The sequence below is a fragment of the Culex quinquefasciatus genome, chromosome 2 (genome assembly GCF_015732765.1).
Source record: "Culex quinquefasciatus strain JHB chromosome 2, VPISU_Cqui_1.0_pri_paternal, whole genome shotgun sequence".
Lineage (NCBI taxonomy): Eukaryota > Metazoa > Arthropoda > Insecta > Diptera > Culicidae > Culex > Culex quinquefasciatus.
The window spans coordinates 51,232,620-51,256,908 of NC_051862.1; the positions used below are offsets into that span (position 1 = coordinate 51,232,620).

The 24,289-nt window shown below is 39.9% G+C and overlaps 4 protein-coding genes across 5 annotated transcripts; 2 read left to right on the forward strand and 2 right to left on the reverse strand.

Annotated features, from left to right (window-relative positions):
• Positions 1-3,087: 3,087 nt before the first annotated feature.
• On the reverse strand, positions 3,088-8,993 carry LOC6049868 (pyruvate dehydrogenase E1 component subunit beta, mitochondrial). Of its 2 annotated transcripts, XR_005277397.1 has the most exons (6): positions 8,601-8,993; positions 4,902-5,063; positions 4,310-4,841; positions 4,169-4,249; positions 3,943-4,104; positions 3,088-3,506 (listed from the first exon to the last, which is right to left on the reverse strand). XR_005277397.1 is itself a non-coding variant. In XM_001866524.2 (5 exons), the coding sequence occupies exons 1-5, from the start codon at positions 8,781-8,783 to the stop codon at positions 4,001-4,003; spliced, it is 1,062 nt and encodes a 353-aa protein (XP_001866559.1). In that variant the 5' UTR covers positions 8,784-8,993; the 3' UTR covers positions 3,622-4,000. The 2 variants fall into 2 exon arrangements, 1 of the variants encoding a protein (XP_001866559.1); XM_001866524.2 differs by lacking the exon at positions 3,088-3,506 and having other exon boundaries at positions 3,622-4,104.
• Positions 8,994-9,551: 558 nt separating this feature from the next.
• LOC6049869 (origin recognition complex subunit 3) lies at positions 9,552-13,529 on the reverse strand. Its single transcript, XM_001866525.2, has 5 exons — positions 13,388-13,529; positions 11,295-11,902; positions 10,966-11,239; positions 9,805-10,907; positions 9,552-9,743 (listed from the first exon to the last, which is right to left on the reverse strand). The coding sequence occupies exons 1-5, from the start codon at positions 13,412-13,414 to the stop codon at positions 9,647-9,649; spliced, it is 2,109 nt and encodes a 702-aa protein (XP_001866560.2). The 5' UTR covers positions 13,415-13,529; the 3' UTR covers positions 9,552-9,646.
• A 75-nt stretch (positions 13,530-13,604) lies between these two features.
• LOC6049870 (V-type proton ATPase subunit F) lies at positions 13,605-14,576 on the forward strand. The gene is made up of 4 exons (XM_001866526.2): positions 13,605-13,694; positions 13,764-13,834; positions 14,009-14,090; positions 14,154-14,576. Exons 2-4 carry the CDS (start codon positions 13,781-13,783, stop codon positions 14,399-14,401), a joined length of 384 nt encoding a protein of 127 aa, XP_001866561.1. The 5' UTR covers positions 13,605-13,694; positions 13,764-13,780; the 3' UTR covers positions 14,402-14,576.
• A 2,634-nt stretch (positions 14,577-17,210) lies between these two features.
• LOC6049872 (odorant receptor 63a) lies at positions 17,211-18,701 on the forward strand. The gene is made up of 3 exons (XM_001866527.2): positions 17,211-18,142; positions 18,211-18,459; positions 18,523-18,701. Exons 1-3 carry the CDS (start codon positions 17,273-17,275, stop codon positions 18,574-18,576), a joined length of 1,173 nt encoding a protein of 390 aa, XP_001866562.2. The 5' UTR covers positions 17,211-17,272; the 3' UTR covers positions 18,577-18,701.
• Positions 18,702-24,289: the final 5,588 nt, after the last annotated feature.

The following is a 24,289-nucleotide window of genomic DNA, read 5'->3' on the forward strand; positions in this document are numbered from 1 at the left end:
GTTTTAGGGGACATCAAATGCCAACTTTTCAGAAATTTCCAAGTTGTGCAAAAATTCTTTGACCGAGTTATACATTTTTTAATCAATACAATCAAAGAGTGAAATTTTGATAAAGTGCATCGTTTTCAAGTTAAAGCCAATTTTAGGTAACTTTTTAAAATAGTCGCAGTTTTCCATTTTTTTTTTTTTTTTTATTAATGCATATGTTTGACCACTTTTGAAAAAAAAATATTTTCGAAAAGCTGAAAAAATTCTCTATATTTTGCTTTTCAGAACTTTGTTGATACGATCCTTAGTTTCTGAGATATTGCCATGCAGTTTACGTCTGACAGCCGGAGACAGCGGTTGTTTTTTCTGCTGTTTTCGTGGCGCGGCACAGTGCTTACGGATGGAGGTGGAAGAATCCTGCGACGGGGATAAGTTTCGTTCCGTAAATGGAACAGGGAAGCGGAGGAAGACCAGCAACGGAGCCGTTGTCGGGGATGGCCCAGAGGAGAATCTTCTCAACAACAACAAGTTCAGCCCGCTGGCGGCGAACAACAACAACAATAACAATGGTATCCCAGCCGGGAAAGGAAGCGTCCCACCGGTTCCAGTGGTTCCAGTGGCCAAGAAACCACCACCTCTGATGGTAAAGAATACGAGCTACGCCAAGCTGAGGACTGTAATGTCGCCGTGCACAACCAAGCCAAGTTACAAGCTAACTCCGTTTGGGATCAAATTGCTGTGTTCCTCCGAGGAGCGTTTTGAGACCGCGCGGGCCCACTTGATTGCGAACGAAGTGGAGTGTTACACCCACGAGAAACGAAGCGAGCGGCAACTTCGCGTCGTCGTCCGAGGACTTCCATCGGCTTCACCTGAATTCGTCAAGAACCTCAAGGAATCGCAAAACCTGGATGCTGTGGAGGTGCACGCCATCAAGAGAAAGGGAGTGTTCGCCTCGTCAGAGGAAACCCCGTACATTGTTACGTTCCCCAAGGGGTACACCAGCCTCAAGCAGCTGAGTGAAATCAAGCGCTTGAGAAGATTTCACATCCGGTGGGAGGCCTACCGGAAAAAACGACCGAACGTGACCCAGTGCAGGAACTGCTTGCAGCTGGGTCATGGAACCAGGAACTGTCACCTCAAGGGGAGGTGCAACAACTGTGGGGGTCCCCACAAGACGGACGAGTGCGAAGTCCAGGAAGCCCAGCCAAAGCGGTGTGCCAACTGCTCTGGTGCCCACGAAGCTACGGACCGCAGCTGTCCCAAGCGTGCGGATTTCATCCAGCGGCGACAGCAGGCGTCGAAACCAAAACCGCTGGCAAGGAAGGCGGAGAAGCAGAGTCCAGCAGTTCCGGCGTTCACGCCGGCGGAGTTCCCTCCGCTGCCGGGCGCAGTTCCGGACGGAAAATTAAAGGATCGCCCTCGACCCGCAGGAAGCAGCCTACGTGGCCCCCGAGACGGTGAAGCCACGAAGGAGGAAACCGGGGAGGTGCTCTACAGTTAAAGGGCAATTCACTTCTGATACAGCACCAATATGAAGCCAATATTGGAGTCGATACGGTATGCAACCTAGGAATACTGCGCGAGTATTATGCGCGTATGATATTCACGCTGATATTTGGGTAGATATAACCTCATATGCGACGAACAATGAAGACAATGAAAATATTATGTGCGTATGATACGCGTATGCAGTATACTCGAAGTGATTAACCCCTAGTCTACAGTTCGGCTGAGCTGTGGGGATTTTCTCCGAGTACATCGGCAGGTTCAAGACCTGTAAGACCCGCTTGCACGGAGAAAAAAGAGTTCCCAAAATCGTGAACAAGCGTTCATGAAAATAGGAACCACGAACAAAGTGTTCAAATCTCATGGTACGATTTCGAAAAACGTACCATGAAATTTGAACACTTTGTTCGTGGTTCCCATTTTCATGAACGCTTGTTCACGATTTTAGGAACTCTTTTTTCTCCGTGTGGACCATGTAACGCTCGTCAGTTACATGATCTCCAAGTATGGAATTTAAGGAGTTTTTTTTTTGTTATTATATATTGTTTTACTGATGCTCGGTCCCAACCTGGTCACAGCACCTAAAAGGACCTAATAAAAATAAGTTAAGAAAAAAAAAAGATAGAGAGCGCCAAACCGGAACGCCATGCAAAGATTTAAAAACAGGAAAATTGATGTTTTCTAAGTCTCACACAAACAACCCACCATTATCTAATGTCGATATCTCAGCAACTAATGGTCCGATTTACAATGTTAAAATATGAAACATTCGTCAAATTTTCCGAAACAATATTTTCAAAAGTTTTAAATCAAGACTAACATTTTAAAAGGGACAAACATTAAATATTACCATTCTGCCGCCCTGCCCCTACTAGCGGGCTGAGACCGTGAGACCGCTACGCTACCACTTGGTTACTACGCAGACTTGCAGGACTTTGCGTCGCCTCCTTCGACCACATTAGGGAGCGTTCTTTTATTACGTAACGAAAAAATTGAGATTTTTGAACCACCTCCCCCCTCCCCCCTCGTAACAAAATTTCCATACAAATTTTAAAAAATTTGTATGGAACACGACCTTTGACCCCCCCCCCCTACTGCGTTACGTAATAAAAGAACGCTCCCTTATTAACACTTGTAGCCCCAACGGGGTCAAAAAAGTTGGAAATGCATTTTCACCAACCCTTTGAAAAAAAAGTTGGAAATGCCTTTTTATTATAACTTAAGGTAGACGCATCTGTTTTGGATCTACCTTGTTGGAGGTGATTCTTGACATTCTTCCGGATCGAATGCAACAAGAATCATCCAAATCGGTTGAGTTTTCGCTGGGATACAGCCGGTTGATGTTGCATTTCCAACTTTTTTGACCCCGTTGGTGCTACAAGTGTTAAACTTCAAAATATTTCTAGACTTTTTTGATTAGGCCCTAAACAAATGTAAACATTGACTGTATCCCGCTTACTCCGATGGATATTGGCATAAGGTGTGAAAGGGATACACTCAATGTTTACATTTGTTTATAGTCGAGATTTGTATTCAAATTGTGGCAATAGTTTTTTTTGTAATTTTTTTTATATTAAAATAAAACAAGCTCGATCATTTCGTCCAGGAAGCATTGTTTATTATTCGTGCAATTTAGGCTTTTTCCTACGAAAATGTTCACCAGATCGATCGAAAACAATGTCATTTTTTCAAATTTGTAGCGGGAAATAAACCTGAAAACAACCAAGAAACTTCTGAGAATCATCACATCCTAGTCGGTTTTAGAGTATGTCGTAGTGGATACTTTTGGACTCAATATCGTTTTTTCTCTAAAAACGGAAATTCATCTGCACTGATTGCACAAAAAAAATAAGAAGAAAATGAAACTCTATCCACTTTGTGGAAAATCAACTCTGTCTCGCTATCTCATCATGCAACTTCGTACTTTATTAGTAATCTTGCTGTTTGTTTTTCTCTCTAAATAAAATCTGATTCGCAGTGTAAAAGTGTGACTTGTGTTTGTGTCTATGTACTGCCGTTCTACGCATAATTGTCCCATGTCAGTTTTGGACGATTTTGACTTTATGACATTTTTAAGTTAAGTTTGATGTGTACTTTCAGAAAAACACATAAATTCTGGTACTTTGATCGCAAACTCATTAAAAACAACACCAAGTCTGTTTGTCCCATCGTTAAATTTCTACGCATAATTGTCCCACCAAGTATTTTCTTACACGGAATCATCAGTTTTACTAAGCATTATGTCTTGTTTACCAGTTGTATAGCAAGATAATCTCAAATAAGGTTGATAAACTGCTAACTGGGACGATTTGGGACACATAGGGCGAATAGGAACCCACGGGACAATTATGCGTAGAAACACAGAAATCGGTCGAAAAATTTCAATCGCGTTTTTCTCAGTTGCACTTTTTTGAACATGGGACAATTATGCGTAGAACGGCAGTGTACGTGTGTGAACTCGTGTGTGTAAATGGGGAGGGTGTGGCGGCTGTGAGGTATTCTGGGTCTACTTAGTTCCTAGCACTTTGTTCACCGCGAGGACAACGTCGGCGGGTTGGGGCAGTGCCGCTGCTTCCAGCGTCTTGGCATAAGGCATCGGGACGTCCACTCCTACGTAAATTGGAAGAATTTGAGTAGATTTGGGGGAATTAAGTCGAGTTGTGGGATCAAGTACCTGTCACACGCCAAACCGGAGCGTCCAGATGGAAGAACGTTTCGTGTTCCATAATTCTTGCGCAGATCTCTGAGCCGACACCTGTTGAAAACAAGATATTGAGATTCTTCGACTAGACAGATTTTAAATAAGCCAACTCACCGCTCTGTGGCCAGCCCTGCTCAACGGTCACCAGGTGGTGCGTCTTTTGTACCGATTTGAAGATCGTATCCGAGTCCATCGGACGCAACGAGCGCAAGTTAATGACCTCACACTCGATGCCCTTGCCGGCGAGCTCGTTGGCCGCCAGCATGGCCGTTTCGACAGCCTTGGCGTACGCCACCAGGGTAACGTGCTTGCCCGGTCGCATGATCTTGGCCTTGCCGATCGGCAGCACGAACTCCTTGTCCAACACCTGGTCCGACACGGGGAAGCCCTGGCCGTAGACCATTTCGTTTTCCAGCACCACCACCGGATCCGGATCGCGGATGGCCGCTTTGAGAAGACCCTTGGCGTCCTCGCTGTCGTACGGTGCAACCACCTTCAGACCAGGACAGTGCGAGTACCACGCACCGAAGCACTGTGAATGCTGAGCTCCCACACCGGAGGCGGCTCCGTTCGGTCCGCGGAACACGATCGGAACGTTCACCGTGCCGGCAGACATGTAAAAGGTTTTGGCAGCCGAGTTGATGACCTGCAAGGGACCAAACTCTCAAACACTCAAACATTGAAAAGTTTCCTTAACTCTTCATACCTGGTCAATGGCCTGCATCGAGAAGTTGAACGTCATGAACTCGCACACCGGGCGCAGGCCGGCCATGGCGGCGCCGACCGCGATACCGGCGAAGCCCATCTCCGTGATGGGTGTGTCGATGACGCGCTTGTCGCCGTACTTTTTCCACAGACCGCGGGAGACCTGCGTGCGGGCAAGGAAGAGGGTGGGGAATCATATTTGATACTTTTGAAAGTTCTTCTTTGATAGGTGGGATTTTGACAAAACCAAGGTTCCATCATTTTTTAAAAGGTCAGAAATACAGTCATTCCACAAATTCTGGTTCCAACCTATGAAAACACTGATATAGAAAAAAAATCTCTATTTCAACAGTAAAAGATAACTGACGTACTGACAAAACTACTCAAAATAATTCAGCCAAATCCTAACAAGAACCATATTACTTTTTTTGTTGCCAGCCAACTCGGTTCTAGGTTGCAGACTTTTTCCAGACTTTTCCAGAATGCTCAAATAATTCGCATTTCTTATCTAAAGAATGATTTCAAACAAAAAGCTTTCTATAAGAAAAGTCAATAATTACCGAAAAAAAAATTAAATGAATTTAAAAATAATCCAAATATAGGCATTTTTTTGAAAATACAGAAACTAAACAACAATTGAAAAAAACTTCACAAATGGAACTTCATTATTATGATTCAGAGTAGAAACACAAACAATTAGTCTTTGAAAAAATTATCGAAAGTTCAACAATACTTATAACATTCATGTTATTTTTTAAATTGGCAAAAGTATAGTTTTTGATACTTCGTTTCAACTGGAAATGACCAAAAGTTAAAGATAACAGAACTTAAAATTTCGTTCCTATTTTTTTTAAACTTCATCATCATTTTAAATCAAAGAATGATTAAAACATAATTGCTGAAATTATTCATTCAAAGAATTTAGAAAAATGTCAAGAAATTCATAAAAAAAATTTGCCTGGTTCCCTTTTTAATTTTGTAATTTTTGATATTGTTTTTTAAATCACTGTTTCTGCAATTTCAAAACCTTCTTTATGTTTTCAAAACGTAAAATTTCTTTCCGAAAACTGAAAATCAAGCTTTATGTATAGTCGTAATTTAACTATACTCACAACGGCTAACTAGTTTAACGGCAACATTAAAAAAACATATTTTAATTACTTAAAGAATCTAGTTAAACAATTATTAAACAATTAAAAATATTTACCAAAAAACCATTGCCAAACTCAAGTTGGAATCTGTTTTCAAATATTCAATCTATGTGACAAAATGAAATAGAATCATAACTCTAAGCTGGCCATTAGGCTCTATTTTTATATTAGTTTTTCATTAACTTGTATGATAAACAAAAAATTATAGAGATCATATGATTCATGAAAAATATTATGAAGATCTGTGTCAAAGACTCCAATATTAATTGAGATTTTGAATGTCTTAAACAGCTTTTCCATACTCAAATATATTGAAATAGTGAAAAGAATCTTAAATTTAAAGTAAGTTATTAAAGCAGAATTGAGTTAATTAAATTTGAGAATTATACAAAATATTACAAAATTATTCAAGAGTTAAAAAAATTTTCAATCAAGCATGCTTATAATTCCCGACTTTTTGACAAAAAATCATAAATTCCCGACTTTTTCCCGATTTTTGGCGGATTTTGGCAAATTCCCGACTTTCCCGATTTCCCGACTTGAGTGGCCACCCTGAGGTTGCTTCTCTCCAATTCCGACTCGGAACTCCCACACTTTCCAGATCTTCCTCCACATGGTTCAACCACCATGCACGTTGTGAAGTAAAAACCAACTTCACAATTCTTGCGACTTGTCCGGCCCACCGGATTCGGCCAGCCTTTGCGAGCTTTTGAAGAGCTGGCTTGCCGTAGAATTGTACCAGCACGTGGTTCATCATTCTCCTGCATACATTGTTTTCACGTACGCCAAAGATCGTCCTAAGCATTCGCCGTTCGAAAACTTCAAGCGCTTACAGGTCCTCCTCGAACATCGTTCACGTCTCGTGCCCGTAGAGAACTACCGGTTTTATCAGTGTTTCGTACATGGTGCACTTTGTACGTCGGGTAAGGCACCAGACCTTAAGGTCTTATGGAGTCCATAGTTGGCACGACCACCGGTGATGACGCGACTCCGAATTTCTCTGCTGCAGTTGTCACCAACGATCCGAGGTACACAAACTCCTCCTTCAATTCGGTGTACTTCCTAGCTACCTCCTCGAACGTTCTGCCGACAATGTCCATGTCGGCGGCATAGCAGATGAACCGGCTGGACCGGTTGATAATCTAGCCCCGCATGTTGAAACCCAACCGCCTCATAACACCTTCAAGCCCAATGTTGAAACAGAGGCCGGAGTTACCAACGCCTTGTCGCAGTCCCTTGCGCGATTCGATCGGGTCGGACATCGCTCCCGAAATCTTCACGCTGCACCGTGCTCCGTCCATCGTCGATTTCACCAGTCTGATCAGCTTCCCGGGAAAGCCGTTCTCGTACATGATCTTCCATAGCTCATCGCGATCGACCGAGTCGCACGCAGCTTTGAAATCGATGAACAGGTGGTGCGTCGTGATCTGGTACTCGCGACATTTTTGGAGGATTTGGCGTAGCAAAAAGATTTGGTCCGTCGTCGATTTCCCCTCCACGAAAATCCTTTGCTCGCTCCGACAGACAACTGAAGATGATCTGAGACAGCACCTTGAAGGCCGCGTTGAGAATAGTGATGGCTCGATAGTTCTCAAATTCCAACTTGTCACCCTTGTTGTAGATCGGGCATATTACTCCCTCCTTCCACTCCTCCGGTAGCCGTTCTGTGTCCCAGACCTTGACTATCGGCCAGTGTCATTTTGATGCGTTACCGCTGACGTCGTTCAAGTGCTCGTCGAAATGCTGCTTCCACCTTTCGATCACCTCACGCTCGTCCGTCAAGATTCATCCGTCCTTAGCTCGCTGCATGAACCCGTTCCGGGATATAATGAGTTTCTTGTAGAACTTGCGCGTTTCATTGGAGCGATACAGCTGTTTCATGTTCCATGGCACTCCAACTCGTCCAACCGACACTTTTTATCCCGGAAGAGGTGGGTTTGCTGTCTTCGCAACTGTTTGTACGACTCTTTGTTCCCACGGCTGTTATGCAGCAGCCACTTGTCCCGCGTTGCTTTCTTCTCGTCCCAAATCGCCAGACATTCCTCGTCGAACCAGCCGTTCCGTCGAAATCAGTCACTTGATTACTGTTACTCACTGAGATACTTAAGCTTGAAGTCTGTGAGTGGGAAAGGCTCGCAAAGAATTATAGTTTTTGCAATGTATTAAAACGGAATTACAGAGAAAGATTTGAGAAAGATTATGCTACTGTTAAGTACAATCAATAATCTCACAAAGAAAGATAATGCACAATTCCTGCGTATTTTTTCCCCTTCTAGCAAAACTGCATCAATCTATACGCTCTAAATGTAAACAAACCCTCGTCATCGCTGCCTTCGTCAGCCGGCAGGAGGGATAGGGAGATTGCAAGAGGCAGAGATAACCTTCATCGTATTTGTGCGAATCTATGCGGCTTCAACTTTCTCCACCCTCCTCCTTCTCCTCCCACTGAACCCATCACCACCACCACCCACTGACATCTACACAAAGTTTACGTAACTTTGCTGTCCCTTCTTTGAAGCCACCCCTCCGGGAGGAATGGCCCCGCTTACCTTGTACGCTCCGTCGTACTGGGCGACCTCCTCCCCAAGAATGAACACCCGTTCGTCCCGCTCCATTTCTTCGTCCAGTGCCGCGTTGAGGGCATCCCGAACGGTCAACTGCTGGGCCGCAAGGACCTTCGAGGTCGAGAACGAACGGCGGCACAGGCCGCGCACCGTCGAGGCGAGCATCATCTTTGACCTGCTAATGGAGGGTTAATCCAGGAGGGGTGGGAGAACCGGAAGCTGGTAACGATACCGGAGGGTTCGCGCGCGCGGACGGAAGGAACGGATTAGTCTTTTTTTGTAATACGGATGACACGGACCGCGACGACGACGACACTTTTGCTGCTCCCTCTGATGCTTGCTGGCCTGAGCTGACACGGTAATTTAATGAAGGAAACGCAAAGAGTTTGTGCAAATTTGGCACGGATTTTGCGAACCAGTGTTTGACAGATTGAAACAACTGTTATACTGTTTTGGTTACGGGATGAATGATAGGATGGCGTTGGACTACTTTGTACAAGAATAATCATTGCAAAAACTTCTAAAATTCTAAAGTTTTTTTAAAGGACCTATAAGCTATTACGTTTCATATGTTAATAGGACCATTTAAAAAACAGACACGAATTATTTGTTTAAGGACAAACATTATTACCCTGATGCTCATTCCCTAAGCCCCGACTTTGATCCTAGAAAGGAAAATCATTAATGAGAAAAGGTCAATGCGGATGGAGAGCAAATCGAGCTCACTTTTCCTTCAAAATTATACACTTTTATTACTTTAAATACATTTAATACTTTAAATATTTAAAACAAGTATGTAATGTTAGTCGCAATTTTGAACCAAAAATAGGAATCAGAGCCGTCCCTAATCAATTGATAGTGTTTTAAAGTGAAAAGATTGAAAACAGACATCCTAATTTCAGGAAGTTTCTTTCAAAAATCAAAAATCGAAACAGCTTGTTCACGAGAAAATAAATTATTAGAAAAGACAAGCAAACTTACAATTGCAGAGATCTCGCACTGAAAAATATCCTCCAAACACTGAGCCCAGCTCACCACGTGAGTCGGGTCACGTGATCTGTCTTCTTTTTAGATGTCTTGATGAAGCCCAAGAACTGGAGCTCCGCCACCGCACGCGTAAACCGTGCTCTGAAACAATGAAAAGTAACCATTGAAAACCCATGTTTTTGAAAAATTCCCCAAAACTTACTGAATCTGCGGATCGACGTGTCGCTCTTGCTCTTCCTCGTCTGCGTTCCTGTCGTCCACCACGGTCCGGAACGCCTGCAGCCAATCGAACAGGTTGATCATGCGGCCACACTCGGCGTGCAGTTTGTACGCAACGGACAGGTCCGGCATCGTCGGCACCAGGCTGTGATCGTCCTCGAGCTCACAGCAGCTGCACTGCAGATAGTAGTGCGGGTTGTTGAGGGCCGTGTGGACGGCCGCCCTCGGGACGCCAACGATGTGGCGCCGGATGGTGGCCGCGTCGTTGAACACGAACAGTTCGATGAGCGGTGGGCCGCGGCTCAGCGGGCGCAGATATTTGCGGAAGATTTCGTTGGTGATGTAGGCTACGAGTGCGTTGATGGCCTTGGTGAAGGCGGATTCCTGCTTTGGTTGACGGGCGGCGTTGAGCAGTTTGGCTTGAAGCTCCTGGCGGTTCATTTTGGGCGAGTTGATTACGTTGGATTTAGGTTCTTCCAGATCTTCTGGTACCACTTCCATACCGACTCGAGCGATCGCGTTGGTCAGATGTTCAAGATCGTCACTCATTTGCTCGAGCGGCTCCACCTCAAAAATTGTTTCACCGCGAATGCAAGCTTCATCGTTCATATCCTTGAACTTCAGAATAACTTCAATCATCTTCAAGACTTTGCCAAGAATCTCTTCTTTGGACATGAACGCCACCAGCTGCATGCACTCCTTAAACTCTGCCATCTGAGTAACGTCAGAAGAAATACATTGCTCATAAAGCTCCCTCAACTGCTTTCCCAGCGGTCCCCGAGGCAGATCTTGCACCAGCACCTGCAGCATCTCCAACGTGCAGTGGAACATAAACCAAAAGTTGTGCACCTCGAGCAACATCGAGGGCAGCATCCGCCGAAGGTAGTCGTCCTTGGTGAGGAAATCAACCACCTCCTGGGGGTTGTCGAGAGATTCGATCAGTGGACGGAACGACAACAGCTGTCGGATGCTTTCCACCTCGGTAGCGGTGAGGTTTTCGACCGCTTCCTCCAGCTCGTCGCGATCGCTCGTCACGCTGCACAGTCCATAGATGTTACCTTGAAAGTAGTGCTCCATGAGGGCGTACTGCGAGAGAAATAACAATTATCAGTATTTGAAATCTTTTACAAAGTACAAACCATACCTTGAATCCCTCGATGAAACCCTTAACCGAGAAGTCGTAGAATAGGAAAATGTCCATCAGCAGTTTGAAGACCTTGCCGGAGAGATGGAACGGGCAGAACGGTGTCAGCAAGACACTATCAAGCGTTTTGTTCAAATTCGTTACCGACGGTTCCGACTGGAATATGCTCAGCTTGATCTTGCTCGTCACGTGGTAGGGCAGCACGCTGTGGATCGTAGCTACCGACGTGGCAACTCCAAGGATCAGCACAAATGGCAATTCGGTAGAGTAAGAACTGCAAAACAATACCCTTGTAAAATTTTAAACTTGAGACATTAAACTCAACTCACTTCAACACCAGAATCAAGTCCTGCAGCACATCCGGACTGAACACCTCAAAGTCCGGCATTATGATGCTCAAGTTCGGCTTCTTCTCCAGATGTCCATGCTTCTCCTGATACCACGCCCTCAACACCCCCAAATTCAGCTGATTCCTCCTCAGCTGTCTACTGTCGGCGTCCTCATCCGCCGCACGCTGCTCCTCGACAAACCCCGCCACAATCGTCTCCACGGCGGCCTTCATGCTCGGGCAATCCCTAGACTGCAGCAGCACCACCAGCGAAAACGTATTGTTCCGGATGTTCCCCGCCAACGTCTCAAACTGGGACAAATGATCGATCTGGTTGATTCCGGTCAACAGCGCCGCCGTCGGCAGCACCGAACTGTACTCGATGCCCCGGTGGCACCCCTCAACAAACCCCAGCAAATCGTCCAGGATCTTCTCGTAGCTGCTCGACAGCAGCTTTTCCAGCGCATCGCTGACCCGCTTCCACTGCCGCTCGTAGCTGCGGTACCAAAACGCCCCCGTCGTGGCCCCGTCCAGCAGACTGCGGCACGGTTGGACCTTGCGGCGAGCACCCTTCGCCCTGGTGGCACCGTTTTTGAACACAAAGACGCCCTGGGAAATGAGATTGTTTTTTTTTTCGTCAAAATCTTTTTACTTGTGAATGAATAATAATTTAACAGTTAACAACCATGTTTTTTAAGCTGTTAACTTAAAGATGAACAAACATATGCATTTGATATTAAATTTAAGTGGATAATTTATAAGTTTTTGTCAGTTCTAATGGTTGCTACAAAGTTTGATTTGTTTGCCTCCATCGATTACCGATTCAATTTTGAATTATTTTTATTTTTGTTTTTATTGCATTATGAATAATCTTATTTTTTTTAAGTCATCAAAATTTAATTTAATTTATGCTTACAAAAAAAAATACGCCCATACACAAAGCAATTCTAGTTTTTTTAAGAGGTCTAATAAACCATTTTTTTAAGTTTTTGCTTTTTGGGTGTTTTTAATACCCTTCACTCAAGGCAGTTTCAAAAACACCCAAAAAGCAAAAAGTGAAAATTTGATTTAAAAAAAAACTCCAGAATTTAACTCGCAACAAAATATTGTTTTGATCAACTTTTTACATCACAATTTTGGCCAAATTTAGGATTTTTTTTCTATAAACCTGTCTTATTTCAAATTTTTAAAATAGTTTCCCTTTAAAATAGTTATATAATGTTCAAGTTAAGTTCGGATCTAGGGTCGGATCAACAAGACCCAAAAAAATGAGAATGTTCTGATCTCTTCGAAATTTATTATCTTTAATTTTTAAAACGTTTTGTTTTTCATTTAGTCTGTTTCTAATACCAATAAAAAATATGTTGGATAAAAAGTTGATTTAAGGTTTGTTTCTATACAGTCATTTCACATATTCGGAACGGTTTACAAATCGGTCAAGGTTCAAAAATCATTGAAAATCGATAGTTGGACATAATCATGTGAAAGCTTTTCTTGTGATCTTTCGATTGAAGTTGGCTTTATTTGGTACGCCCTTGACTAATTATCACAAAAGTGTGCCGAATTTGTGGGTGTTCCGAATATGTGGGATGACTGTAATTTTAGTTTTTCTTGATAATAGCAATTGACTAAAAAATCTAAATGCAATATACCCTACAATCTAACAGAATTTACAGAAGATATTCATGCAATTTATTTTAGAAGAAAAATAAACTTTTTGCTTGATGAATCTTAAAAAACAAAACATTTGGGTGATTAGAAAAAAACAAATTCTACATATATTCATCGAGTTCATCGCGACAAACGTTTTTTTTTTTCTAAAAAAAATACGGTTGCCTTGCGTGGTTCTACGTCATTTTGGCATTTTCGACTGAAACAAAAACTTAAGTTTCATGTTTCCTTTTTAAATGAACAATTATTAATAAATCATAAAACAATAGACTGTTTTATAAAGGCTTGTTGTTGTTACAAAACTGATGAATTAATCCAAGTACAAGCAGAATTTAAAAATTTAATCAATCAGATCTACCATGAAAATACTAAATAAAAGAAACAACTTCCATGCACACGAAAATACCTAATAAAGTACAGTACCTTCGAAACAGATATCGTAGAATCCATTATTGGTATGAAAACTGCTCTATTGTTTCACCCACAGTTTAAATTTAACGAAATTTATTCACTAAAACTAAAAAAATCAAAAACTTCGACAAAACCGCGATGTAAACAACACAAATTTCGCGCGCGTTTTGAACAGCTGCGCGCGGGCACAGCCCTAAACTGTTCGAAAGCAAATTTCGAACAGTTTGCCCCAAAACGTCAAAACAAAAACGCTGTCATCTGATCGTCTTTTGCTTTTGATCAGGTGACATATTTTTCCTGCTCGAGTTCAGCTGCAAAAGTGAGTTTCGGATTGATTTTTTTTGGATAAAATTGGTGTACTTTTGCTAAATTTAGTTTTATTTTGCAGGAAAACCAATCTCCACAATGGCCCTTCTGTCCGCCGTCAAGGGAAAGCTGATTTCCGTCATCGGAGATGAGGTAAATAGATCTGTGGGGAGGGCAAAGATTTTTCACTTCTCAACTTTGGGTTTCTCTTTGATGTTTTATTTATCTGCTTTTATTAGCTTTTGAGTTTGTCAAAATCAATGTAAATTATTCTAAAAGACTTAATGTTTAAAATCCAAAATCGATCCTAACTTATCGTATTTTTAGGACACCTGCGTGGGCTTCCTGCTCGGTGGAATCGGCGAAATCAACAAGAACCGTCACCCCAACTTCATGGTCGTCGATAAGAGTGAGTTTTGCTAAAACTAACCAATTTAATTCAGAATCATTAACTTCAAACTCCCGCTGGCAGACACCGCCGTCAGCGAGATCGAGGACTGCTTCAAGCGTTTCCTGAAGCGCGACGATATCGACATCATCCTGATCAACCAGAACTACGCCGAGATGATTCGTCACGTGATTGACGCGCACACGTCGCCGACGCCGGCCGTGCTGGAGATCCCGTCCAAGGATCACCCGTACGACGCCAGCAAGGACTCGATCCTGCGCCGCGCCAAGGGCATGTTCAGCCCGGACGATATGATCGCTAACCGTGGTTAAGTTGTTGAGAACTACTTCCCTTGGATGGTATGTTTTGTTTTTTTCGCCCTTTACTTTTGTTTATACCTGTGTAAAAGAGAGAAAATCTAATATCTTCTTGCTTGCTTCTGTGCAAAACTTATGTAGCATCAATAAAACCATTCCGTAACCATCGTGTCATGATCGTGTGTACAAATGTTGGGTTTGTTAGTTTTGAAAGAAACCTCTTTTTCGAGCATGGGGAAATTCTCGTTTGTTTGGCAGGTTACGGACCTGGTCTAAATTCCGTCCAATTTACAAATTGATTTGCATTTTTTTATATAAACTTGTTTGCCAACTAAGATTGCCAGCTCAATATGGGTTGCAAACGCTTTTCAGAAGCTGCAATTGAACGCCTAAGCGCTGATATGACAACATAAAGGATGATGGAATTAGGTACATACCGTTCTCCTAATTATAAAACCGTAACTTGATTTAATGAATTATCCTACTTCACTATGACGAAACAAATTATTTTACTAGCTATAATAGCCATTTTCTAGTTAACTTTTTATCTTTTAGGCTGGTACAAATTTTATTTAAGGGGTTACATAGATGGAGAAAATCACGAAATTCCATATTACAGAAAATTTATTAAATCAACTTAAAAGATGATTTTCAATCACTTCTGAAAGTTTCATAAAAATATTTAATGATTAAAGTAAGTTACAGACGATTTTAGCTGAACTTTTTGACATGCGCAAGCGAACTGGCAAACTTTGCGAGCGTTTTTCTGAGTTGATTGATTTACGGGTGCCACAAGATCCTATAAATTGCCCTCAATACAATCTAATCTTGTTTGTTACTTCTATTTATTAATTATTGTTAATTTCTTTATCTACTTCATTAATTACTATCTCTCTTTTACTATTGATTCTTCAAATAGTATATTTCTTTCACTGTCCATTATTTTCAATCTTCACCCTTTTCTTCAAACAAATGAGGTTCGAGCCCTTACTCAATTTTTGGAGTGATCAAAGAATTAACCCAAATATTACTATTGTACTTTTGAAAAACTTTTATAAAATGCTTAGGACCAAAAATTGTAACAAAACACCGCGACAAAAGCAATAGCAACATAAAAACACGACTCAACACTAGGAAAGATTTCAGGAGAAAACAAAACACAGTAAAATAACAACTAGTTTTTGAATTAAAACTAAAAATATAACAGTTTTTGCTTTAATGAAAGTTGTTAGGCACACTTTAAATGGTTAGGCGCTTATACTTACATCAAACCCTACGTAATGTACCACCCCCGGCCGAGTTAAAATGCGTAACCGGAAAAGAAGGTGTGCATGCCTGGCACGAACACTCAAAGCGTGTTCTAGCGTGCTGCTCGTACTGACTCAGAGCAAGGGTGAGATGTAGGTGTAAGGGCAGTGCGTGTTCGTCGGGAACCTGGTGCATAAGATCGGTCAAGGCCCGTTCTTACACTGAAAATTGCGAATTGCGAATTGCGATTTTTTTTAGTTTATCGAAGAATAATATTTAATGAAGCATAAAAAGTTGTTTCTGTGATATAAAAAAAAAGATTTTCAGAGTTACTTTAACATTTTCCACGTTCCGTGAAATTTGGTGTTTTGAAATTGAGGTCCCCGTGAAATTTTCTATTTTCGAGCGTGAAAAATCACTAAGCCTAGTGATCAGGGACCAAAGTTACCCCTTAGGACAAAGTTTCATGCAAATCGAAGAGGAGTCGGGGCAACTTTTCCCGATTTCTTGATGAGTTGGTTGAGAATTACCCACCTATGACCTCATTTTTTTCAAAATGTCATAAGTCCGTAGCAAATATTTTTTGAAATTTATGCCCCTCGACTCTGACCAAAGTCGAGGGAAGCCAACAAAATTGAAAAAAAAAACTATAAAAAATTAAATTACAAGCCGTTTTTTCAACATTAAAAAAATCAACATTTTATACAAATCTTGTTGTTTTCATGCAAAAAACTTTTTTTTAATCGCTAATAACTCACCAGGTTTAACTCGGATCGTTTTGCGATCTTCATAAAATTTTAAATAAGAATCTCACACTTGACAATGATCCGACATATTAAACACAACCTTTTGGTGGGATATTGAAAATTTTGCTTTTCTCCATACATTTTGCGAATTTGTCCATAAAAATCTCTAAGATAAAAAGCTACCCTCAAACCTTTACCGATTTGGCTCAAAATTGGAACAGTCACTTATTTTTGCCTAAAGAGGTATCTCTTAAGATTTTCTAAAAGTTTTTTTTCTTGTCACCCTATTGACCCCTTTTTTCTTAGGAGGAGCGTACTGGCCCTTAGGCCTTACCAGTCACGGGTATCTGATGTTCTTCCACCGAGACAAGCTTCTGGATATCCTAATCGAGAAATTAAAAGTGAGAGTGTGTGTGTGCAACATGGAGTTAAACTTTTCAAAGTACCGTGGTAATCTTCACAGCAACTTCACAGAAAGTTTAAATCCATGTTGCACACACTCTCACTTTTAATTTCTCGATAGATAGTTTTAAATCAAACCGGATGGAATCGAGCCAGCCACAATTATTGTTGATTCTCGCCCTTGGCATCAGCATCTAAAAATGATTAGAATCTGAGTAAAATTGCATAATGGTATCAATTAGGCCTTTCTTTGTGCTTCTTTGCAAAAATACACCAAATAACTCAACTGATGCTACCTAGTTCAAACATGATAAGTTATTCATTCTAATCGGTATGGAATTGGTTTGTAAACTGTTTGTTTTCACAAGCACCTAAGCTGAAGCAAATTATTCAATTTAAAAACTGCGAAAGTAGGTACTCACACTCCTAAGCAAATCTATGACTATAAAAGAAGCCATTCTGTCTCCTTCCAAGCCAATCCCAACTGACCATGGGTGTCTATTCGGCAATCTCAAGCTTTTTCACAACCACTGCACCAAACTACCATGGAACGTACGCCGTGTACCGGGTGTTCATGTTCATTTCCGGGGTGAACTTCTTCGACGATGACTTCATGGTCGGCCCACTGAACATGGCTCGCTTCCTGGGCCCAGCGATAGCTGCCATCCTCGGGACAATCTCCTGCATGATCCATCTGCACCGATACCTGGACGAAGTGGACCAGGTGATCCTCAGCCTGGCGGCGTTCTTCTCCGGCACCGAGCTGCTCATCAAGATGTGCGGCATGGCGTTGAAGCGGAACAAGGGCGCGGAACTGTTGGCGGTTATTTTGAACGATCGCAGCTACGAGGACGGACCGGTTGAGCGGGCGATCTTTGTCAACTACCATGGTTTGGCGAGGACGCTGATGTTCATCACGATCTTTTCGTACCCGTTTACGGCGCTGATGTTGATCTCCTATCCGGTGATTGCGGGCAAGCTGGGCGAGTTCCTGCTTCCGATGGGATTCTCGATCCCGTTCATTAGCCACAAACAGCACCCGTGGTACGAGATCAACTATCTGATCGAGGTCGTGCAGATGGTGTGGTGCGCGATCGCCTTCATCGGACTCGACGGACCGTTCTACATCTACGTGTGCTATGCGACGTGCAAAATGGAAGTGATGAAGACGTACATCGAGCAGATCGGTGACAGCGAGGACGTCGAACAGCAGCGGGGTCTCCTGCGGAAGATAATCGGCATTCATACGCACGTTCTGCAGTTTCTTCGTGATTGCTCCGACTTTTACCAGGAAATCTACCTGGCGCAGGTGTTCTTTTCGATCGCCCACATTTGCGTCTCGCTGTTTCACGTCCAGTTGGTAAGTGGTTTTGTCGCGATCGCGATCACGTTGAAGTCTCTCAAAAACCATTTCTCGAACTTGTGCAGAAGTTGAAGAATAGCTCGTACGGAATGCTCGCGACAAACGTGGCCAAGATGTGGATCTTCTGCTACTGCGGCGAGTTGGTGGTCACCAAGGCGAACGAGGTCTGCGAGGCGATGTACGCCAACCGGTGGTATCGGCTGTGGCGCAAGGACGATCTCCGCACGGTTCGGTTTGTCCTGGCCAATACGCAGCAGAAGGTGGGCTTCTCGATCGGAGGGTTTCGCTTTCTGTCGTACGATGCATTTACCGAGGTAATTGTGGGTACACGCCGATGATCGTATGCTTGACCTTGAAGAGTTGAATGTTAATTTCAGATCATGAAGACCGCCTACAGCTGCAACGCGTTCCTGCACAACATGTTGAACTGAGTTGAAGATTTCATACGCGTCAATGAATCGATGAATATTTGAAGTTATTTGCACCAGTGCACAGCTTTGTTAATCGTTCCTCTTTAAATCACAGTTACAAGCAACATTAAAGTTCTATTGTTCAGCATTGAAACTGAGAGTTTCATTTGTGTTATGGGAAGTACACCCTTTCTAATCAAAAATCTATCTTCGTCATTTGGAGAGTTTGATGCTCGATTAAAGATCCAAAAATACTTTTTTAGGCTATAAACTTACCAGTAACAGCACCGCCTCGAGTAAGCACGCAAATTTATGCCAATTACTGGTCAAAAAGATCAAATTTAATGCACTTTTGATCAAAATTTCTATTTTGCGAGACCATTTCGCAAGATGAGAGCTTAACTGCTTAACAAAAGTCGCCATCAATTTCGTTTCACTTGCGCTAACGTTTTCAAAGCGCTTAAGAGATGAAATTGCTTCCAACTAGCGGCAACATATTCTTTTGAACATTAGTGAGTCACTCGCTTGAAAAATAATCCCGGAACATGTAAATAGTTAGCAAGCGCCATCAAAAAAACAAACGCGCCAAGTCTTTTGACATTTGACTTTTGACGACCCATTCCAATCGAAAATGTTCACAAAAAGTTGCTCTACTCGTTGGTGTACTGGATAAAAAATAGGTCCATTTCCCCTAATAACTACTAGTAGTAGTTTGTATGTAGCTTTAGGGGTTTAAGACGACGCAAATTCCTCGCGCCTGTGTAGTGATTATTGATCATTTTGGGCTTGAAAAAAATTGGAAAAATACTGGACCAAAGGGGATAATTATTAGTTTGAGTATTGAAACAATGCAATATTTTTTGCAATAATATCACAATTCATGTAAAAAATCCAGGCCAGGTCCGTGGCCTAACACGGACGGTGAATTCAAGTACTTAAAAAGCGTAAAAATTACACTAACATTTTTTCAAAGAAAACTTATATCGATTAATTATCATGATGCATCGATATATTTGACCGAGCCACGTAGCCAAGTGGTAACGCTTCCGCCTCGTAAGCGGTAGATCTGGGTTCAAATCCCGACTCGGACCAACACAACTGGTGATCTTTTCCCTTCTGGAATCGATTGCTTAGTAAAGGGAAGGTAGTGTATCGTCACAAACTGGACTTTATCACGACACCTTAGGGAGGCGACCTATGGAATGTTAACATTAACCTTAACATGTTAACATTAAGTTGAGAATGAAACTGCCACTGAATCCGCTTTGTAAATGCCGGCCCCGATACTCTTCAAGGGTGTTCCCCTCAGGAACTGGGAAAGATTTACTTTTTTTATCGAAATATTTAAGTTTCATTCTAATTTTCAAATTTGCCAACAATTTTTTTTTTTGTTTTTGCTGGTAAAGCTAAGAATTTATCATAATTTATCTTGGTGTCTGATTTTGTAATCGTCAAACTAAACCTAAAAATGACAAAAAGTCAAAATCGACCTAAAATGACATGGGACAATTATGCGTAGAACGGCAGTAAAATATGTAAAAAAATTAAAAAATATATAAAATTAAAAAAATATCAAAAAATTAAAAAAAAAATTAATACAAAATTTTAAAATAGAATAAAAATATGTAACAAACTAAAAAAAATCAAAAAAAAATTATAAAATTAAAAAAAAATAAAAAACAAATTTTCTAAAACAAATAAAATTAAAAAATTCTAAAAACTTTAAAAAAAGAAATCTTTTAACAAAATAAAAAAAAATCAAAAAAAAAAATAAATATAAAAAAACTTAAAAAAATATTTTTTTTTAAATTGAATTTTTTTTTAAATTAAAAAATTTAAGAAAAGATAAAAACAAAATAAAAATAAAATTATTAAAAAAAGAAATTAAAAAATAAGCTTTTTTGCGCATTTAAATTTTTTGTATATTTTGAATGTTTAATTTTTTATTTTTGTATTTTAGAATTTTAGAATTTTAAATTTTTGGAACTATTGATTTTTGATGATTTTTGGAGTTTTGGAATTTTAAAATTATAGAATTTTTGTAGCATTGAATTTTTGAATTTTAAAATTAGAAAATTTTAAAATTTTGGAGTTTGTAATTTTAATTTTTTTTTTTAATTTTTGTAGCTTTGAATTTTGGATTTTTTTGAATTTTTTTTGTAATTTTTAATTTTTTTGAATTTTGTAATTTTTAATTTTTTTGAATTTTTTAAATTTTTGAATTTTAGACTGTTTGAGTTTTGAATTTTTTTAATTTTCATAGTTTTGAATTTCTAAATTTTTAAATTTTTAAAATTGAAATTTTTGAATTTTTAAATTTTTTAATTTTTGAATCACACACAAGAGCAAACATACAAAAATCTCCGAAACACGCATTTAAAACTTTGCCCCCGGCTTACCGGTACTTGTCGGGTATCAGAAAATGAGTACCCAACAGGTACCGACACATATTTTTTTCTACAGATGAACTTTGATACGCGCGGTGGGAGACTCGGGAGCAATTCTCTACGGAATCGGTATTTTTTCTTCAATTTTAATTTTTGTATTTTTTAATCCGACTGAAACTTTTTTGGTGCCTTCGGTATGCCTAAAGAAGCCATTTTGCCATTTTATTTTTTCCATATAATTTTCCATACAAATTTGGCAGCTGTCCAAACAAAAATGAGGTATGAAAATTCAAAAATCTGTATCTTTTGAAAGAATTTTTTGATCGATTTGGTGTCTTCGGCCAAATTGTAGGTATGGATACGGACTACACTTGAAAAAAATGATACACGGTAAAAAGAATTGGTGTTTTTTTATTTAACTTTTTATTACTAAAACTTGATTTGCAAAAAAACACTATTTTTAATTTTTTATTTTTTGATATGTTGCCAACTTTTCAGAAATTTCCAGGTTGTGCAAATAATCATTGACCGAGTTATGAATTTTTTAATCAATAGTGATTTTTTTCAAAAAATCGAAATTTTGGTCGCAATAAAATTTTTAACTTCATTTTTCGATGTAAAATCAAATTTGCAATCAAAAAGAATTTTAGTGATATTTTTATAAAGTGCACCGTTTTCAAGTTAAAGCCATATTTAGGTGACATTTTTGAAAATAGTTGAAGTTTTTCATTTTTTAAAAATAGTGCACATGTTTACCCACTTTAAAAAAAAATATTTTCGAGAAGCTGAGAAAATACTCTATATTTTGCTTCTTCGGACTTTGTTGATACGACCTTTAGTTGCTGAGATATTGCAATGCAAAGGTTTAAAAACAGGAAAATTGATGTTTTCTAAGTCTCACCCAAACAGCCCACCATTTTTGAATGTCTATATCTCAGCAACTAATGGTCCGATTTTCAATTCGCAATTCGCAATTTTCAGTGTAAGAACGGGCCTTGACCGATCTTATGCACTAGGTTCCCGACGAACACGCACTGCCCTTACACCTACATCTCACCCTTGCTCTGAGTCAGTACGAGCAGCACGCTAGAACAAGCTTTGAGTGTTCGTGCCAGGCATGCACACCTTCTTTTCCGGTTACGCATTTTAACTCGGCCGGGGGTGGTACACAGAAAAAAATATGTGAATTTACTCGACACGGAAAAATGAATCACATGTAAACTCAGTTGATGTAAACTTAAGATTCGACGTAAACGGTTGAATCACACGTAAAATCATGTTTTTACGTATAATTTGTTGCAAATTTACATCAAATTGAATTTAAATTTAAATGTTTAATGACGTGCAAAAGTGTTACATCATAAATGATGTAACATTCGGAAATATTTTTTTGTGTGTACATTACGTACACAGAAAAAAATATTTCTGTAAATTTACATTATTTATCATGTACCAAAAGGTATCATGATAAATGATGTATATTTCCATTAGGTCCATTGGAAATTTACATTAGATTCATTGGAAATTTACATTAGTTTTGAAAATTTACATTAGTTTTGGAATTTACATTACTTTTGGAATTTACATTAGTTCAAATCAACTAATTCTGATTGGCCAATGGCAATGAGAAGCTCGACTTGGATTGCAGTAGGAAAAGGGTGTGGCCTATGTTCTATTTTAAAATGATTGAAGCGGGCAGCAAAAGGAAATTCTGATTTTAAAAAGTTGTTTCACAGGTAGGGGACGCATTCTCGTCGACGGTCAAGTGGAATAATGCTGGACTGGAATCGAACGGACGACGGGTAGGATGTTCGGTGTTACTGCTGCTACCCGCTGCCGACTGAGCCATCTTCGCATTTTATAAACGAGCGGCTAAAGCATCAACTTGTTCAGGTCGAGGCACAGGCAGTGAGCCAGCGAAGTATGAGAGCGATAGAAAGAGAACCAAACATAACTATTTTTAGTTCGGGTAGTTTTGAAGTCAACGTTTGGCAGAAATACATTGGATATATGATTTACATTAAATAGGAATCTACAGGAAGCCGAACGCGGGTAGAAATTCATCAGATTTGAGTTTCCATGCTCAACGTTTCCATTAGATTCATGATTTACATTAGATTTAGATTTACATCGGAGTGATTTCCATTACTTTTTGCTCATTACATCATATTTCAACATTACATTGAGTGAGTTTACATAAGAAACAGCATTTACGTGCTGTGTAAATTTACATATTTTTTTCTGTGTAGGGTTTGATGTAAGTATAAGCGCCTAACCATTTATAGTGTGCCTATCAACTTTCTTTAAAGCAAAAACTGTTTTATTTTTAGTTTGAATTCAAAAACTTATTGTTATTTACTGTGTATTGTTTTCTCCTGAAATCTTCCCTATTGTTGAGTCGTGTTTATATGTTGCTATTTCTTTTGTCGCGGTGTTTTGTTACAATTTTTGGTCTTAAGCATGTTATAAAAGTTTTTCAAAAAAACAATAGTAATATTTGTGTTAATCCTTTAACCATTCCATAAATTGAGTAAGGGCTCAAACCTCACTTGTTTGAAAAAAAGGGTGAAGATTGAAAACAATTAAGAGTAAAAGAGAATTTATTTTATAAAAATCAAGTATCAATAGTAAGAGAATGATGAGCGTATTTTGAAGAATAAAAATGAGAAGCTAGATGTATTAGATGTAAAATTAGACAATAGTTAATAAATAGAGATACAAAACAAGCTTAGATTATAGTAATGATAATTTATAGGACAGATAAAGAATTATTCTAATAAATAAATTCGCAATAAAATTTAAAAAAAAGATTAGGCGAATGATAAATAGACTTGATATTACTAGTACATTAAGGAAAAGTATATTTTTAAGGAAAAAAAAAACAAAACAAAGTTTGGTACAGCAGTATCAATTGATAGAAAAGAGTGGAAAAGCTTTGAGAGATAAGAGAATCAAAAATTAGTAAAATTAAAATCAAATGTTGGATATTAAATAGAAGAATCAGTGAAGAATTGGGAATCAGAAGAGCAAAATAAAAATAGGAGATAGGTGGTAGCTGAGAATGAAGAGAAGAGAAACACCGTTGTGCGATGTTTCAGGTACATCCACAGCAGTTGACTCAACATACTGCGAATCAAAACAATACCGTCTACAATCACAAATTACTTCCCTTTCCCACATTGTCGAGCCCCTTTCTTTTAGTCGTCTCCACTCTGACCCGCGGTGGTCAAAGGTTTACGATCCGTTTCTACAGGCCACCAGCTAGGTCATCATGAAAACCAAGCCAACGTGGAGGTAAGAAAATAGGACACTCGCAAGGAACCAGAGCTATACTGTTCTGATCAAGA

Excerpts from the sequence above, each read along its gene's own strand:
- LOC6049868 (XM_001866524.2), bottom strand. The coding sequence starts at position 8,783 with ATGATGCTCGCCTCGACGGTGCGCGGCCTGTGCCGCCGTTCGTTCTCG. Across the intron at positions 5,064-8,600 it reads AGTACGACGGAGCGTACAAG|GTCTCCCGCGGTCTGTGGAA; the intron begins GTAAGCGGGGCC and ends GCCCGCACGCAG. Across the intron at positions 4,842-4,901 it reads CGATGCAGGCCATTGACCAG|GTCATCAACTCGGCTGCCAA; the intron begins GTATGAAGAGTT and ends GGTCCCTTGCAG.
- LOC6049870 (XM_001866526.2), top strand. The coding sequence starts at position 13,781 with ATGGCCCTTCTGTCCGCCGTCAAGGGAAAGCTGATTTCCGTCATCGGA. Across the intron at positions 13,835-14,008 it reads TTTCCGTCATCGGAGATGAG|GACACCTGCGTGGGCTTCCT; the intron begins GTAAATAGATCT and ends TCGTATTTTTAG. Across the intron at positions 14,091-14,153 it reads CTTCATGGTCGTCGATAAGA|ACACCGCCGTCAGCGAGATC; the intron begins GTGAGTTTTGCT and ends TCCCGCTGGCAG.
- LOC6049872 (XM_001866527.2), top strand. The coding sequence starts at position 17,273 with ATGGGTGTCTATTCGGCAATCTCAAGCTTTTTCACAACCACTGCACCA. Across the intron at positions 18,143-18,210 it reads CGCTGTTTCACGTCCAGTTG|AAGTTGAAGAATAGCTCGTA; the intron begins GTAAGTGGTTTT and ends GAACTTGTGCAG. Across the intron at positions 18,460-18,522 it reads CGTACGATGCATTTACCGAG|ATCATGAAGACCGCCTACAG; the intron begins GTAATTGTGGGT and ends TGTTAATTTCAG.
- LOC6049869 (XM_001866525.2), bottom strand. The coding sequence starts at position 13,414 with ATGGATTCTACGATATCTGTTTCGAAG. Across the intron at positions 11,903-13,387 it reads CTACGATATCTGTTTCGAAG|GGCGTCTTTGTGTTCAAAAA; the intron begins GTACTGTACTTT and ends CTCATTTCCCAG. Across the intron at positions 11,240-11,294 it reads GACTTGATTCTGGTGTTGAA|TTCTTACTCTACCGAATTGC; the intron begins GTGAGTTGAGTT and ends ATTGTTTTGCAG.